Source organism: Lampris incognitus, chromosome 4 (assembly GCF_029633865.1).
Source record: "Lampris incognitus isolate fLamInc1 chromosome 4, fLamInc1.hap2, whole genome shotgun sequence".
Lineage (NCBI taxonomy): Eukaryota > Metazoa > Chordata > Actinopteri > Lampriformes > Lampridae > Lampris > Lampris incognitus.
This window is the reverse complement of record NC_079214.1, coordinates 26,001,594-26,017,087: the sequence shown is the minus strand read 5'-3', so window position 1 is coordinate 26,017,087 and position 15,494 is coordinate 26,001,594. Positions and strand designations below refer to the sequence as shown.

General features: G+C 44.4%; 1 protein-coding gene across 3 annotated transcripts; it reads left to right on the top strand.

The window, feature by feature from the left end:
- Nucleotides 1-1,088: 1,088 nt before the first annotated feature.
- On the top strand, nt 1,089-14,687 carry sema6dl (sema domain, transmembrane domain (TM), and cytoplasmic domain, (semaphorin) 6D, like). 3 transcript variants are annotated; one of them, XM_056279432.1, is made up of 19 exons: nt 1,089-1,227; nt 1,847-1,958; nt 2,755-2,815; nt 3,021-3,083; nt 3,212-3,313; nt 3,702-3,792; nt 4,076-4,195; nt 4,537-4,625; nt 5,608-5,825; nt 5,993-6,124; nt 6,745-6,900; nt 9,472-9,645; nt 10,032-10,172; nt 10,383-10,460; nt 10,640-10,698; nt 11,265-11,321; nt 11,911-12,093; nt 13,211-13,452; nt 13,560-14,687. In XM_056279432.1, exons 1-19 carry the CDS (start codon nt 1,107-1,109, stop codon nt 14,685-14,687), a joined length of 3,327 nt encoding a protein of 1,108 aa, XP_056135407.1. In that variant the 5' UTR covers nt 1,089-1,106. The 3 variants fall into 3 exon arrangements, with proteins under 3 accessions (XP_056135407.1, XP_056135408.1, XP_056135409.1); XM_056279433.1 differs by lacking the exon at nt 11,911-12,093; XM_056279434.1 differs by lacking the exons at nt 11,265-11,321; nt 11,911-12,093.
- The last annotated feature ends 807 nt before the right edge of the window (nt 14,688-15,494 follow it).

Genomic DNA, 15,494 nt, shown 5'->3' with positions numbered 1-15,494 from the left:
CAGGCAGGGCTCACAGACAGCGCTGGAGCAGGTGTGCTTTGGGGCTAATTGAAAAATGTGTCAATACTGTTGTGTGTGTGTGTGTGTGTGTGTGTGTGTGTGCATTTAAATCTTTGCATTGCTGCATGTGAAAGCAGGATTGTGTGTGTTTGTGGTGTGTGTATTTATGAGCGTGCATGTATATCTCTTTCCCAGTATGCCCCCAACTAATCCGTCCCTCTGCCTGTGTGTCGTCTCCCGGTAAATTGTTTATATCCGTTCAGGCTTCGTCCGCATGAATAATTTGTTTGCCTTATAAATATTTGACTGTACACTGTTCATTAACATGCACAGACACAGCCTGTCTCTGAAGCGCTGCTTCACACAGTCCCGTACACACTAAACCCCTGCCACTCCCACAATAAGTTGTGTTCCCATGTAGCTGTCGGTGTGTCATGTCCACAATAAGATACTGTGCAAACTAATCTGCAAAATTTACCACCATGTCAAAACAACAACTTGACTGGATCCACATGAGCTGAATCACTGCATCGTAATAAAATCCAGAGGCACCAAAAAAAGGCTAGAGCTGAAACAACCAATTGGATGCTAATAGAAGTCAGCCGAGGTCAAAGCAGAAGCAGCACTGGTGGTGGTGATGAACTTGCAATGTGCTGATTAGTATTGAGCCTGGCTCAAGATGAACCAATCGTAGCACAGATGTACATAGACAGCAGGCCTGCCGCGCCTCTAGCAGAGTGGACATCCGCTGCATCCAACCCATAGTGAGACACCGTATTGGTCAGTTGGCTGACCTTCTCACGGACAGCAGATGTAGGGAGAGGTACAGGGGAAACACCAATTCTGCCACTGAAAGCTCAGTCAGCAGTAAACAAACCAGGCAGCCGTGTTTGTGTTGTGTCTTTACAAATTAAAGAGTCCAAATGTCCTTGTATGAATAGAAAATGTGGAATTGAGAGGGCCATTTGGCCAAGGGTTTTGTTTCCCCCCTTTTGTAATTATGAGATATTTGCAGTTTGATGTTGTTGTAATTCTAGTAACACTGAGATTTGTTTGTTTTCTTACAGGTAACAGCTCTGTCAGTGTAAACCAGGAAGTGAGGAGCCATGGGCCGGAGAGCTGTGCTTCTGCTCAGCGAGCTGCTGCTGCTGCTGACAGCCTCACACACACTCCATGCAGTCAGCTTCCCTGAAGACAATACACCCCTCGATGTCATTGATTCACACTGTGAGTACACACACAACCCAAACAAACCAGTTTACTCACATTAAAATTTCAACTAAAAAGCCAACAAACCGTCTTTTCATTTTAATATGTTTATAGATTTTTAATGAATTTCAAGGCCCACATTGTTGTGCATAATAGTTGTTGAAGTGAGCGAAAGTACTAGCAACCCCCTCCTTCGAGTTTTGTCAGCAAAATAGATTCTAACATGGCGTATCCATGGTAATAAAATGAATTTGCCCTATCGCCAGTTGTAACATTAAGTGGATTCCACTTTCCTCATTCTGTGATGTACTGAGAGAACAGAGATGTGCTGACCTAGGCAGCCATTAGCTCAGGCACAGTCACACACGCTCACACACACACATACACATACACACACAGATGTCATAGCTTTACCCACACTACAAAGATATTTTTACTGTGAACATCATTTTTGTTTAAAGATTTCCTCAAAACCTTTTAACACAGTAACTTCACATCTAATATTAAGTGTGATCCAGTGCATAGTGTGTGTATATAGATAATGAAATGCTTTATTCATATAGAAATAAAGCCATAATGTGTTATCTTCTCAAACTCAGAGATGGTACAACTGCATACGCATGTGCTCTGGTTCCAGATTCACGGCAGTATCCTGTGTTCAGAGGCAGGCCCTCTGGAAACGAGTCACAGCATCGCCTTGACTTCCAGTTGATGACCAAGATACAGGACACCCTGTTCATTGCTGGCAGGTATATACACACACACACACACACACACACACACTAACTCACTCTCTCCTTGACAGGTAAACAGTTCTGTCAGGGTGGGGGTAGGGGAGCTCTTAACATTATTGGATCCGTGGTTTGTAAGCCCCAGTCTGACGTACTATATGCCCAGTATCGATCTGGTCAGTGATGTCCATCATCCAGGCCTGATGATCTGTCAGGGTTCTCCTGGCATTTTTACATGCCTTTCTTAGTATTTATGGGCACTGTGATTAATAAGCGCACCAGCAGTAATACTGTTGCAGGAAATCACCCCGACAGGTACGGTATAACACTTGCAGAGTGAGGGGAGGGGTGTAATCAACACCAAATGTAATCACTGTTGTCTGTTGAAGATGTGCGTGACTTCCATTTTGTGGATTGTCATGTTTTTATTTGAAATGAAGAAGGATTTGTGGTCCTCTATACGTTGACAAAAGTACATGCTTCTTGAGCTTAGAGAGGTAAAATGTCTCAAAAAATGTAATCTGATTGGTTATCACTCTAATAAGAAAGTGTTTTTTTATTTATTTATGACAAAATGACACTTTAAAGACATGATATCTTACTTCTCACCTGGCAGCAGCTAGACTCATACAGATTCTACTACAAACAGTTGCTTTGCCATCGCATATTGAGACATTAACAATTAAATACTCAAATGATATCATGATGCAGTCACAGATTGGTTAATTCATTACTGCTTATTATATTAAGACGTGCTACTGCTGTGCTGTTTCTCATGCCATCGCTGAGCTGTGTTTGTTTTGTGTGCCTACAGAGACCAGGTGTACCTAGTGAGTCTGAGAGAATCCTACAGGAATGAGATCATTCCATACAGGGTACGTCTGGCCAAGAGCTGCTCTTGTCAACCAACACACACTCACAGGTCTCCATAAAAAACACAGCACCATTGGACACGCTGTAGAATAAAACACTAGGAAAAAGAGAAGGCTATTGGGCCTGTGTGTGCAGTTGTTAGTACCATGTGTAGTACCCGTAACCCTTTCCGATGTGTGTAATGCTCCCCCGTGTTGGTATTTACAGAAGTTGACATGGCGATCTGGCCAAGCAGATAAAGAGATGTGTGCTGTCAAGGGAAAACACAGAGTAAGTAGCCGACTCATTCACCCAACACCCGTCTCTTCTGTTGCATGTTCTGCCACAATGTTAAGAGCTGTGAGCAATGAAAACTGGCAGCTTGCTGAAATATCTCTTTGTTGTGTCTCTGTTGTTAGGACGAGTGCCACAACTTCATTAAAGTGCTGGTGCCCAGAAATGATGATCTGATCTTCATCTGCGGTACCAATGGCTTCAACCCTATGTGCAGATACTACAGGGTCAGTATTCACAGCCAGTCTCTGCTCTGGTAATGTCTACGTGTTCTTATATCACAACCCCACCACCACACACACATGCAAACGCACACACACATACACACCCACACACACACATACACACAAACGGTGCAAGTATGTGCAAGTCTTTGGCGTAGCTTAAACGTGCAGCAGTGGTTTTCCTTTGTTTCAACCCGCTTGTTGGTGTTTTCAATGTGCTTTTGATATCCTGTAAAGTAAACTGTGACTCACTTCTTTTAAATACTTTGTATTTGATTTACCATAGAAATATGTGTGTGTCTGCTATGTGTATCTGGGTGTGTTTGTTTGTTTGTTTAATATTTTCCCTTTGCCCTGTGTGATGCTTTTTTTGCTGTTGTTTGCCTTTTAGCTTGATAACTTGGAGTTTGATGGGGAGGAGATCAGTGGACTGGCACGATGCCCATTTGACTCTAAGCAGACCAATGTTGCCCTTTTCGCCGGTAAGGCATTGAAATACACTTGGGCACACATTCCACACACATGCACACGCACACGCACACACACACACACACACACACACACACACACACACACACACACACACAGAGTTTCTGAACAAGTAATGTGTTCCTAGTTAGATCCTCATTATCTACTCTTTTGTCTATGCTCGAATACAACCTCAGCAATAACAACTTGGCCAATTAAGCCTTTATTATGAAACAGAAAACACTGAAGTAAACCTGAGTTTGCAGTGATCTTTCTCTTCATGGTTGTTGTTTTTAGATGGGAAGCTGTACTCAGCTACAGTGGCAGACTTCCAGGCCAGTGACTCTGTCATCTATCGCAGTATGGGGGACGGGTCAGCCCTCAGGACCATCAAGTACGACTCCAAGTGGCTGAAAGGTAAACACAAGGCTTATGGGTGTTAAACTATCTACTTCCATTATTTTCTTTTTCTCCCTCCCTCTGCCATCCTGGAGATACTCTACCCTACCTGCCAGCTAACCAAATGCCCATTGTAATAGTACAGCGGTAAATGTGTGAGGTTGTCAGGGCTGTTGGAGTGATTGAGAGCTCCAGGCCTTGGCCCAACTCCCTGGGAAGATGGCCCATTCTTACTGAGGAAATCTAGGTCAACCCCAGTCACATACAGACTTGCAGAAATCCCTGAAATATTCAGCACGCACAGTGGTGGTGACGGTGCAAAAATACACTTAAATTCTCTCCCTCTGTCTCCCCTGCAGAACCTCATTTCCTGCATGCAGTGGAATATGGGAATTATGTGTACTTTTTCTATCGAGAGATTGCTGTGGAGCACAACAGTCTGGGCAAGGTAAGGCAGTCCACCTGGTGTTGTATCTGTGTTACATCCTCCACATGAACATGTGCGCCCTTATACACCATTTGTTTGTTGATGTTTTTATTTAAACAAAGTGCCTTACAGTTCTATGGGTGCACTGGCTGAGAATCAAAACCCAACTAGGCAACCACTGTATGCCTCACAGCACATTAGAATAACATGAGAAAACCATCGGGCAGCTTTTTCTGAAAATATTCAGCCAGTGTAAAAATTATTACTCTATGAGAGGCTTTTTCTCCCACAGAAAGGGCTCTTTTTTCTCTTCGTCTCTCTCTCGGGTCGCTCTTCCTCACTCATACTCTGCCGTACAGACACAAAGACACACATCCTCACTCATTCTCTGCCATGCAGATACAAAGACACACACATGTGCACGCACGCACACACACACACAACATAGGGATGTTCTATGTTTGGGGCCAGCCCCAGATTTGGCCATGCGTCATCTAGAGATTGACCAGCCTGGATGGACTACAGGAAGTAAGCATCCTCTGTCAGCCACCAGTAAATAAATATTTCAGTCCTACTAATGCTGTGGGTGACACCTGGCTTCTAATGGAAGTTTGCATTAATAAATTATTAATGATGTCTTAGCATACTGCATACATACTTCATTTATACCTTAAATCTTTGCAACATGTACAATAATATGCACCCAGACAAACATACTCACACAGCACTGTTAAAGGCAGTCAAGGTGTGTGTGTATGTGTGTGTGTATGTGTGAGAGAGAGAGAGTCTGTGTGTATGTTTTATATTTGCTTCAATCAGATTGTGCAAACAACATTAAAAGTTTCAGATGGGTGTGTGTTTTGTATAAAATTGTGTGCGCTGAGCTGCAAGGCCAAAGGAATGCAGGATGTATTATTCAGTATGCTGAAGTGTTTTTAGCGTGACGTTCATTCCGTTTTCTTTCTTCTTCCATCTGTCCTTTTTCAACCCTGGCGCCTCACAGGCCGTATACTCCCGTGTGGCGCGAATCTGTAAGAATGATGTTGGCGGCTCTCAACGTGTGTTGGAGAAGCACTGGACATCATTTATGAAGGCCAGGCTGAACTGCTCCGTCCCAGGGGAGTCCTTCTTCTACTTCGATGTTCTTCAGTCCGTCACAGACATCATCGACATCAACGGAGAGCCCTCCGTGGTGGGCGTGTTCACCACGCAGATGAACAGGTGAGCCATGACAGTGTAACCATTTCCACCCAACTCACCTATCCACGATTTCACAACAGCGTTTTGGTTTTCCACATTCCCATTACATCCAACATATAATGTTAACGTGGAAGTCAAGAAAGATTATGAGACGTTAACATGATGTTACTGCGCTCCTTTCTCCTCAGTATCCCAGGGTCAGCTGTGTGTGCCTTCACCATGGCCGACATTGAGAAGGTGTTTCGTGGCCGATTCAAGGAGCAGAAGACCCCTGATTCTGTGTGGACCCCCTACCCAGAGGAGAAGTTGCCTAAGCCCAGGTAAATATTTTGCTTTTTGGGAGCTGTCCAGGTAAACAACTTCAAAGATATCGAGATGACAAATGACATAACCAAACAAAACATAGAAAAATAGCTTTTTCTTGAGTTTCTTGACGTTTAATTTCTGATTTGGCATTTTTTGGACAGACTTAAATGACAGCTGTCACAGCATCTGTTTACAACCTGTTATTTAGCCTTTAGTTAACCCTTCCAACACCAGGGTAACCCCAGTGAAATCAAATCTCTAGTTATTAGTTATGACCCAGCACACATATTCACCATCTGTTAATGTTTAAATTATTAATCTGGCATAATTAGACCAGCTGCATATTTAACCTGTTTACAGTCAGAGCATACGTTAGTAGCCTTGCCCGTGTCCAAAACACAAAGTCCATGGAGTAGCTCATTACCTTAGTAAATCATTGATGGGGGGAAATAAACATGCATATCTATATTTTATGTTTCTATTTAGGGCCTTTTTTCTGATCCCACAAGCACCTGCTCCTCAGCCGCACCCTTTCTCAGAGTTTCAGTGCACCTATATGACTACCTGGCGAGTAATAGTTTAGGCTGTTCTCTGACTTTTTGCCATACCTGTGTGTATGTATCCTCCACCTTAGGCCTGGGTGCTGTGCAGGTCATGGTCAGGCTGAGTCCTATAAGAGCTCCATTGAGTTCCCCGATGACACCCTGCAATTCATCAAGTCCCACCCCCTCATGGATACAGCTGTGCCTTCCATAGGGGATGAGCCCTGGTTTACTAAGACCCGTGTCAGGTAAAAGGGAGAAACACAACGGGGCAAAACTAATTGTCTATAATCACCCATCGTGATTTAGATTGTAGAATATAATGTAATATAACAGCAATTCAGTTAATGTTGAATTTCCACTGTAGTTACAAATGGATCATCTAAGTCAGCGGTACTCAGACTTTGCCAACTCTGAAGCCACATCAATATTTATTTTTTTTGAAAGAGCCACATTACAAAAATATGCCTCCTCACCCAACCTTTTAAACAAAGCTAAAATAATAAGGCTACTGATAGCCAATTTACATGGAATGACAAATCATAACCGTGCAGTGTTATGTAATTCACATTTTTATTTCAGTAAGGATACTGCTTACCACAGTTATAACTGCAGCTGTAGAGTCTTGGTGGCAGCACACTAGAGAGGAGAGGGAGTCACAAAGGAGTGAAAGAGAAAACACCCTTTTTAATCCAAAAAGGAAAATCTCATTGTCTTCCCTAGTCCAACAACGAATACTTTCAGTTGGTTCAAGCATGTCAGTGAAATGGGCAAGCACGCATCCTTTACATAGCCATCATATTCCGGTGTGTAACGCCAAATCCCCATATAGCGTATCAAATCCGTCGCAAAAAAGTTTAAAATTCCGGTGGTTTCTTGCACGGGCCCTTATGTAATTCGCCAACTCGATTATATTTGCCATCACTCATTAGCACGGGAAGCCCCCCCCCCCCCCCCCAGAAGTGGCAGGTGGCTGTGTAACATCTTAGACCCAACAGTATGCCTAACTTTTCCTAATGTACAAATGCAAAAAAAATAAAGCATACCTTTATTTTAAACAGTGGGCTAGGGCTGCATGGAATGTACATTTTTAATAATAAAGTGAGTAAACACTCCATTCCAAATCTGCTACACATGCACCTTACAAACAAAACAATGACATCATACTGTAGCGACCGGGGGGAGGCGGTCACTGACTGTCAGCAGTTCTGCGCTGGGGGAGCGCAATGGCTGATGAGGCTGTTAATGTTAGATTTTAAATTGTGTTTTAACGATGTGGTGTTCATGTTGTGGCTATTCTGATGTTGTTGTTTTGGGGGTTTGACTCAGACTAAGTAGGAGACCGTTTACTGACTAACTAACGGATGTCACCACTTGGGACATAGTTGAAGGAGGGGGGGGGGTAACTGTCAGTTCTGGTCCGTTCTGGCCGGTGTGAATAAAAGAGCACTGCTGGGGTCATGCAGTGTATGGGGCATAGGAGTTGCGATTAAAAAGAGATTTCTGCCTCTCGACTCATTCTTCCACACCGGCTCACCAGCAGCCCCCCTACTTAAAACATCTTCCTGTGCACCTGCCATCACATTATTCATTGAGTTAAACTTGGCAAACAACGCTTGTTGATGCACATTACAATGGTAAGAGAAAATGTCATTCATTACCCCATTTGCTTCTTCTAATAAAGCCACCGCCCCATTTCTCTTACTGAGCATATAGCTGGTGCACCGTCTGTTGTGATCACTGTAATATTAGCAGGCTGAATAGCAAACTTTCTCAAAGTTTCCAGTGCAGTTGTTTTGATCTCCTGGCCAGTTGTTCCATTTTGCAGGGGAACCATGTCAAGTAGTTCTTCTGTCACATCAAGTTCTCTGTCGACTGCTCTGACAAAGATGAGTAACCAGGGAATGTTGTTAATATCCAGACTTTTGTCCATCACAAGACTGACAAGCTCAGCGGATGACAATTTATCCTTAAGAATATTTCCGATGTTTTCTGAAATGTCTGATGCTGTTGTCGCCTTTTCACTGGTGTTGATGTGGAATTATTTTCTGTACTTATCACAGTTGTTTGAGTCTTAAGTTTTTCAGTCCTTTCTCCCCCTCCCATAGGAAAATCAGTACTTAACGTTGGGTGTTCGGTCTCATGGTGCCGTTGTAAATTGGACCTTTTGAACTGCGAAATTGTTTTATCACAGAGGAGACATATAAACTTGCCCAAACCATTGGACAAAAGAAAAATTCCAGTTCCCACTCCTCTTTGAATGTCCCATATTCCTTCGAATTTGCGGTTTTTTTTTTTTTTTTGGTTACTTTCGCCATTTTAGATTGATGTTTCGTGCACTAGCAAGTTAGCTTTTTTTCCATGTTCTGTGTGCATGGCTCGTGATGTAAGCTCCAAGCTAAATTCTAATTGGAAATTCAGAGGGGGGGGGGATTGGTTTATTAACGATACTGCTGCAAGTATCTCAAACAATATCTGGTGAAATATTTGGTTAAAAAAGCATTAGCAAACGCAAAATCGGAGACTAAAGAGCCGCAATATAGTCATCAGAGCCACAGTCTGAGTGCCACTGTTGAAATGATCAAGACCTATAATCTTAATAATAATCATAACCACATTAGCTACAGGACTACTCTTTTGGCTTTATAGCAAATACACACAACAAGATAATTGAGTTTGACCTCAAGTATCCTTAGGGGCCTAAGCAATTTACATATTCGAATGGGCTTTCCTTTTTTGCATGCTATAACATCTGACTAAATCATGCTGTTTGGGGTGCTTGCGCGCACGCGCGTGTGTGTGTGTCTGTGTGTGTGTAGGTACAGACTAACAGCTCTCGCAGTGGACAATTCAGCAGGGCCCCATAGGAACTACACAGTGGTGTTCATTGGCTCTGAGGCCGGGGTGGTCCTCAAGGTGCTGGCCAAGACCTCCGCAGTGTCCCTCAATGATAGCTTGCTGCTGGAGGAGATAGACATCTTCAACAGGGCCAAGTAGGGACACATTTGCTTTTCTGTCTCTCTCTCTCTGTTTTTGTCTGACCCTAGTGTCTCTTTCTCTTCCCGTTCCCTCTTCTGGATGAGGAGTCAGCAACTGTTAACCCAGAGCAGTGTTACTTCCCTGCACAGGGAGCTTTGTCTGTCTACTTCTTGTGTGTGTGTGTGCATTCATAATTTTTTTTTTCTTGTGTGTGGAAGTCTACGTGTAGACTGTGTGCCAGGGGTTACAATCCTGTTAAACTGCGTAAAAGCTTATTGTGATCCCTCCACCCAACATCTGATTAGATCTACAGGGTTAAACAGTAGACAAAATCTGATCAGGTTTCCCCTCTCCCGCTCTCTCCCTCTCTCTTGTTTTCTCTGAACCTGCTGCCATCCAGGTGCCTGTCTGGTCATGAGGATGACAAGAAAGTCCTCTCCCTGCATGTAGACAAAGACACACACAGTCTTTACATCGCCTTCTCCAGCTGTGTCATTCGCATTCCCCTTAGCCGCTGTGAAAGACATTCCTCCTGCCACAAGTGAGTAACACAAAAAAAAATACCAAGAGATGACTCGATGCTACTCTTGGTCATAGGTTTGTGACTTTATTGTTTTATGTTTCGCCATAAAGAGACTACTACCTTCAACTTCAGCCCAGTGGTTAATGATCAGTCAGCCACAAAGGTTAATGTTATACTTGACAGAATTATTAAACCCAATGTTATGATGGTGTTTGTGTGTGGTCCTAGGTCTTGCATAGCATCAAGGGACCCCTACTGTGGATGGAAGTCTCATGGTGCCTGTGAGAGGACACAGCCTGGTGTTCTGTGAGTACTAGTCCCAGTTACAGTTAGGAATCAGTTGCAGAAGGGTCCAAACATGAATAGATGAAATAACAGGTCAAATCATTTCTCTCTCTCTCTGTCTCACTCACACTCTCTCTCTCTCTCTCTCTCTCTCTCTCTCTCTCTCGCTCTCGCTCTCGCTCTCGCTCTTGCTCTCTCAGGACTGGATATGAGCAGGACGTTCAGTCTGGAAACACTGCCCACCTGGGAGACTGTCATGGTAAGACTCTCATCTCCATCTCATGCCATCTTTCTCACACAATAACACAAACATGCATACATGTACACAAACAAAACAACCCATCTCCACACACACCATGAGCCTGCACACTCACACCAGTAACCACTCCAGTAACTTGTCCCTACATGATTCTATGTGTAATATTAACACACACATCCACATACCGTACATGGCCACCTGTAACTAATGTGCCCTGTAAGGCAAAGACATGGACATGTGCACAACAGGGGTATGTTCAGCTGGTGCAAATAGAAGAGGTCTTATGGTATCTGATGGCAGAAATCAATGCGCCTTTTATGGATGTTTGGTCCTGAGTCCCTTCATCTGTGCCAACTGAACATGGCCCAGGCTGAACCTCAGTATTGATCAGAACCAGAGGACCTCCCATGAGTCTAGTGTACAGACGTGGAGAGGAGGACACTGACAGCGAGTGCTTCACATCCATATTGCTAAACTAAGTAAAATGCACTCTTAGTATTTTTTTTCTTTGGTTTTTACCTCTGAATTCCGTTATACTGATTTCTTGTCCTTTTTAATTCTTTTAGCATTTTTGGCTACTACATCAGCGCCAGATTACAAATCATTTGGTGACCCAACCTCTGGTTAGTTTGATCTTTTACTCAAATGGTTTCTTCCCTCACGTTCAGCATCTCAACCCTCTCTCTCTCTCCCACTGTCTCAATGCTCATTCATCTTCCTTAACAAGCCCTCCTGAACACTTGTCACCTTCATCATTTTCATTGTCATCGACAACAGCTCCACCAGGCGACAACAGTTTTCCATCTGTGCTCTGCTTCAGCACAGATTCACTTCCTTGTTTTCACACATGACTTCCTACTCCAACATCTCTTCCCTCTTGCATGCCCACCTGATCCCACTTCTTTTCTGGCTGTTAAATGTTGTGTACCAGCTCTGATTTCAACCTCAAGTTCTGCTCCTTTTTGCCCTCCCAAACGTTCGGAGCAAGATTTACTTGTGGGGATCTGTTCATGTCATTGTTTTCCAATGTTTTGTTTTCTTGCTTGATGTCAATTTTTTGACGACATTCTGATGTTCAAACAACATTATTATTATGTCCTCAGAAACTAACCTTGGAAAAATACCCATTGCCCCATGCCTACTAACTAGGATGATAACATTACGCTTTTCCCACGTCTGCACCGTTTGTTAACAATTTGTTTGTCACCACAGACATGGAGTTTTCATCAGCACCAGTCACTGGCCAGCCCAGTGGGCCCATACACCCCCCAGTACTCATTCCCACTCAGAGCCCAGGCTCTGGGCCTGGTCCAGAGCTCTACGGCTCAGGCTTTGTGCAGCAGGATGATCCAGCCACCTCCCATTCTTTAGACTCTCTCCCAGGGGGGCAAGAGGGTAAGGCCCACAGGGAGGCAGCCAGATCGCTGCATGGAGCCCTATCTGATATTAGCTACCACCAGCCCAGTTATAGACAAATATATATATAGCATATGTTCACACACGCACACACACACACACACACACAGATATGCATACACTAATTTCACATCAAAACCTGCACAACCTAAAGCGATATGTACACACACATACAACCAAAAGAAATCTACACACATTTGCATATCTAGACACACATATACAAACAAAATGGCAGCTGTTACGAATTCCATCAGACAACGTAGAGATTTTTAATTTTCTTTCTCTCATATATTTGTTCACAATTTAAGCTACTGTCCATCATTTCAATGGTTTTCATAATTACCATTTTTTTCTTTCTTCTTCCAATTTTTTTTTCTTTCAATTTTCTTAATTATTAAACCTTCCACTCAATATTCATTTAACTCTCTTCAGTTTCTTTTCTTTGGCCCTTGTTTCTGTTTCTTCCCATATAGATCCTTTATGCCTGCATGATAGATCATTGGCGAAACCCAGTTCATTGCACCTCTATGTAGACTACATGGTGGATGACTAACTCTTTCAATGTCTGTGGTTACTAACAAATCTCTAGTAGAAATGCAGGCTTCTTGGCAATCGGTTTGCAAATCAGTGCCCCGCTTTCTGCTGAAAACCACCTGGATGACTGATTTTGAAGAGCAGCTTGATTTGGTTGTCTGTTCCAGACAGAGTGTGCTCCTAACTCCTTTCTCACTGGTTAAATGCATGACAAAAGCCCCTAATGTAAAAAGGCAACACTGAGTCTTCCCTTCTGAAACTAATATAGTATTACTTCTCATAGATGGTGAACTGGATTTGAGTACCTAACAACTTCTACCAATTTTCAGCATGTTTCTTTTTCATCTGGGTTTAAAGGAAGAGAAATCTGTCGGTACATGTGGATTTGTTGGACTGAGCTTATGAGCTACTATTGGTGGGTGGGGGATAAAGGCAGAAACTCATGCATGGTTGAGGTCACACACAAACATGCACCCTTCTGCTTCTGGGAGGGTTTGCTATAGCACAGAGAACTCTGGTTCACTACATCCATAGGTTTAACCAATCCACTGTTGGTTTATAGGTGTGTGGGAGATCCAGGCAAGTGAAGCCAACCAGATGGTCCACATGAATATCCTTATCACCTCTGTGTTTGCTGCCTTCCTCCTTGGTGCTTTGCTCGCTGGACTGGTGGTCTTCTGTTACAGAGACTCCTTCCTCCGCAAACCAAGACATGTCCACAAGGATGTAGAGTCTGCCCCGTCTTGCTCCGACTCTACTGGAAGTTTTGCCAAGCTCAATGGCCTTTTTGACAGCCCTGTGAAGGTATTTCCGTTGAAGCAACTCTGTTAATTTCAGATTCTTCATTGTCAAATGGGAGTAGGCTGGAACAGAATGTAAAGCTGATTTTGATCCTGTTTTCTTGCTCTTAGGAGTACCAGCCCAACATTGACTCTCCCAAGCTGTACACTAACCTGTTAAGCAACGGCAAGGACCTTAACACACCCAACAGTGACACCAAGACAATGATCCTGCGGGATGGCTGTCAGCCACCTGAGCTGGCTGCGCTTCCTACACCTGAGTCCACCCCTGTCCTGCAGCAGAAAGGCTTGCAGCCCATCAAGAACCAGTGGGAGAGGGCTCATGGGAAGGTCAGTGGCTCCCGCAAAGAATCCAACGCATCGTCCAAGAGCCCTCAGTTCCTCCCTTCCTCCCCTCCTCCTCCTCACTCCAACTCACACCACCCTCACCTTGCTTTGGGACACTCCCACATCCCAAGTGCAGTTGTCCTGCCCAATGCTACTCATGATCACAACCACGACAACGGAGATGATACATTGCCACGATCCTCTGACAAGAAGCTCAAGAACACTGATTCCAAAGGAAGCAGGAAGGAGCAGAAGAGGTCTGTGGATGCTCGAAATACATTGAACGATCTTTTGAAACATCTCAATGACCCCGGAGCCAACCCCAAGGCTATCCTTCAAGAGGGATCGGGGCCTCGGCCAAGGCAACACCTGATGCTGGAGCCCATGGAGGCCCTGAACGAAGTGCCCCCCAAAGTTCCCAGTCGAGAAGCCTCCCTGTACTCTCCCTCCTCCTCCTTGCCCAGACACAGCCCAACTAAGAGGGTAGATGTGCCCATGCCTAGCACCCCTACCACTCCAACGGGCAGCCTGAGCATGGGGGGAACCCTGGAGAGGCAAAGAGGGGGGTACCACCTCCACCGGAGTGCCTCCCAGAGGCACTCTCTCTCCACCTCGCCCAACGGGGTGACCATGGGGGTTTCTGTGTCTCGCCAACACAGTATGAACAGAGGGGGCTACATGCCTCCAACACCCCCTTCCAGACTGGACTCCCATGGTGGGGCAGTAGGGGCAGGAATGCACTCACCCCACCCCCCCTCCATATCGAGACAAAGCAGCTACAGCGGGCATGGCTCGCTCCCCCGTACAGGGGTGAAACGGACCCCATCCATAAAGCCGGACGTGCCCCCTAAACCTAATGGGTTTTCACCACAGACTTCACAGATGAGAGTGGTCAACAAGTTCAGCTATTAAAGAAGCATGGACACTTTTGAGTGAGCTCCAGGACTATGGTCTTGACTGAGACCTGATGGCCATGAGAGCCTAAGGCTGGAGTAGGGCCTAGTGTGCGTTTGTATGTTAAGGCGTTTTTTCCCCCATTGAATGATGTGCACTTTCATTCACTCTAAAAAAGGGAAATAAAATTCACACATGGCCAAAGATACTCCTTGGGGTGTGTTTACCCCATATGTCTCCATCTCCACCACCCTTCATCATAGCCCAGCCCATAAACAGTAGACAAGAGGGAACCGCTGCTCCCCACTATATCTGGGTTTGTGTGTTGCCAGCCCCCTTGTTGTGTACGAGGTTTATGACATTGGTGTGGGCCATTATGCTGCCTTTGCGCAAGGTATGGGGTCCAGCACAGTGGAATACTTGAAGAATAGGTCTCATTTGTCACTGCCTTTGAGCACTGTCTTCCCACTAATGTGAAGTAATCAGAGAGGAGAAATATGCCTACGTCAGTCAGATGGCAGAGGAGAAGAGAGGGATGATGATGGGAGAGGAGAAGAGAGGAAATGAAACCTAATAAATCGAGTATGCATGTTGCTCAAGATACATTTAATCGGAAAAATGCTGAATCTGGCAGGACACTAAATAGGGCCACAGTGAAGTGTGCAAACATTAGGTTTATGAGTGAGCATTGAGTGGGAATCACAGGGTGTATTGACAACACACATATTAGGCTTTCACAGTCTAGAGTGGTGCCCTAAAATTTCAGATGCACCTTAAGACCTGCCTCACTGTCAATTGTTTCCACATTGAGATTAGCTTTTACCA

Excerpts from the sequence above, each read along its gene's own strand:
- sema6dl (XM_056279432.1), top strand. The coding sequence starts at position 1,107 with ATGGGCCGGAGAGCTGTGCTTCTGCTCAGCGAGCTGCTGCTGCTGCTG. Across the intron at positions 4,626-5,607 it reads AGCACAACAGTCTGGGCAAG|GCCGTATACTCCCGTGTGGC; the intron begins GTAAGGCAGTCC and ends GGCGCCTCACAG. Across the intron at positions 10,461-10,639 it reads AGGACACAGCCTGGTGTTCT|GACTGGATATGAGCAGGACG; the intron begins GTGAGTACTAGT and ends TTGCTCTCTCAG.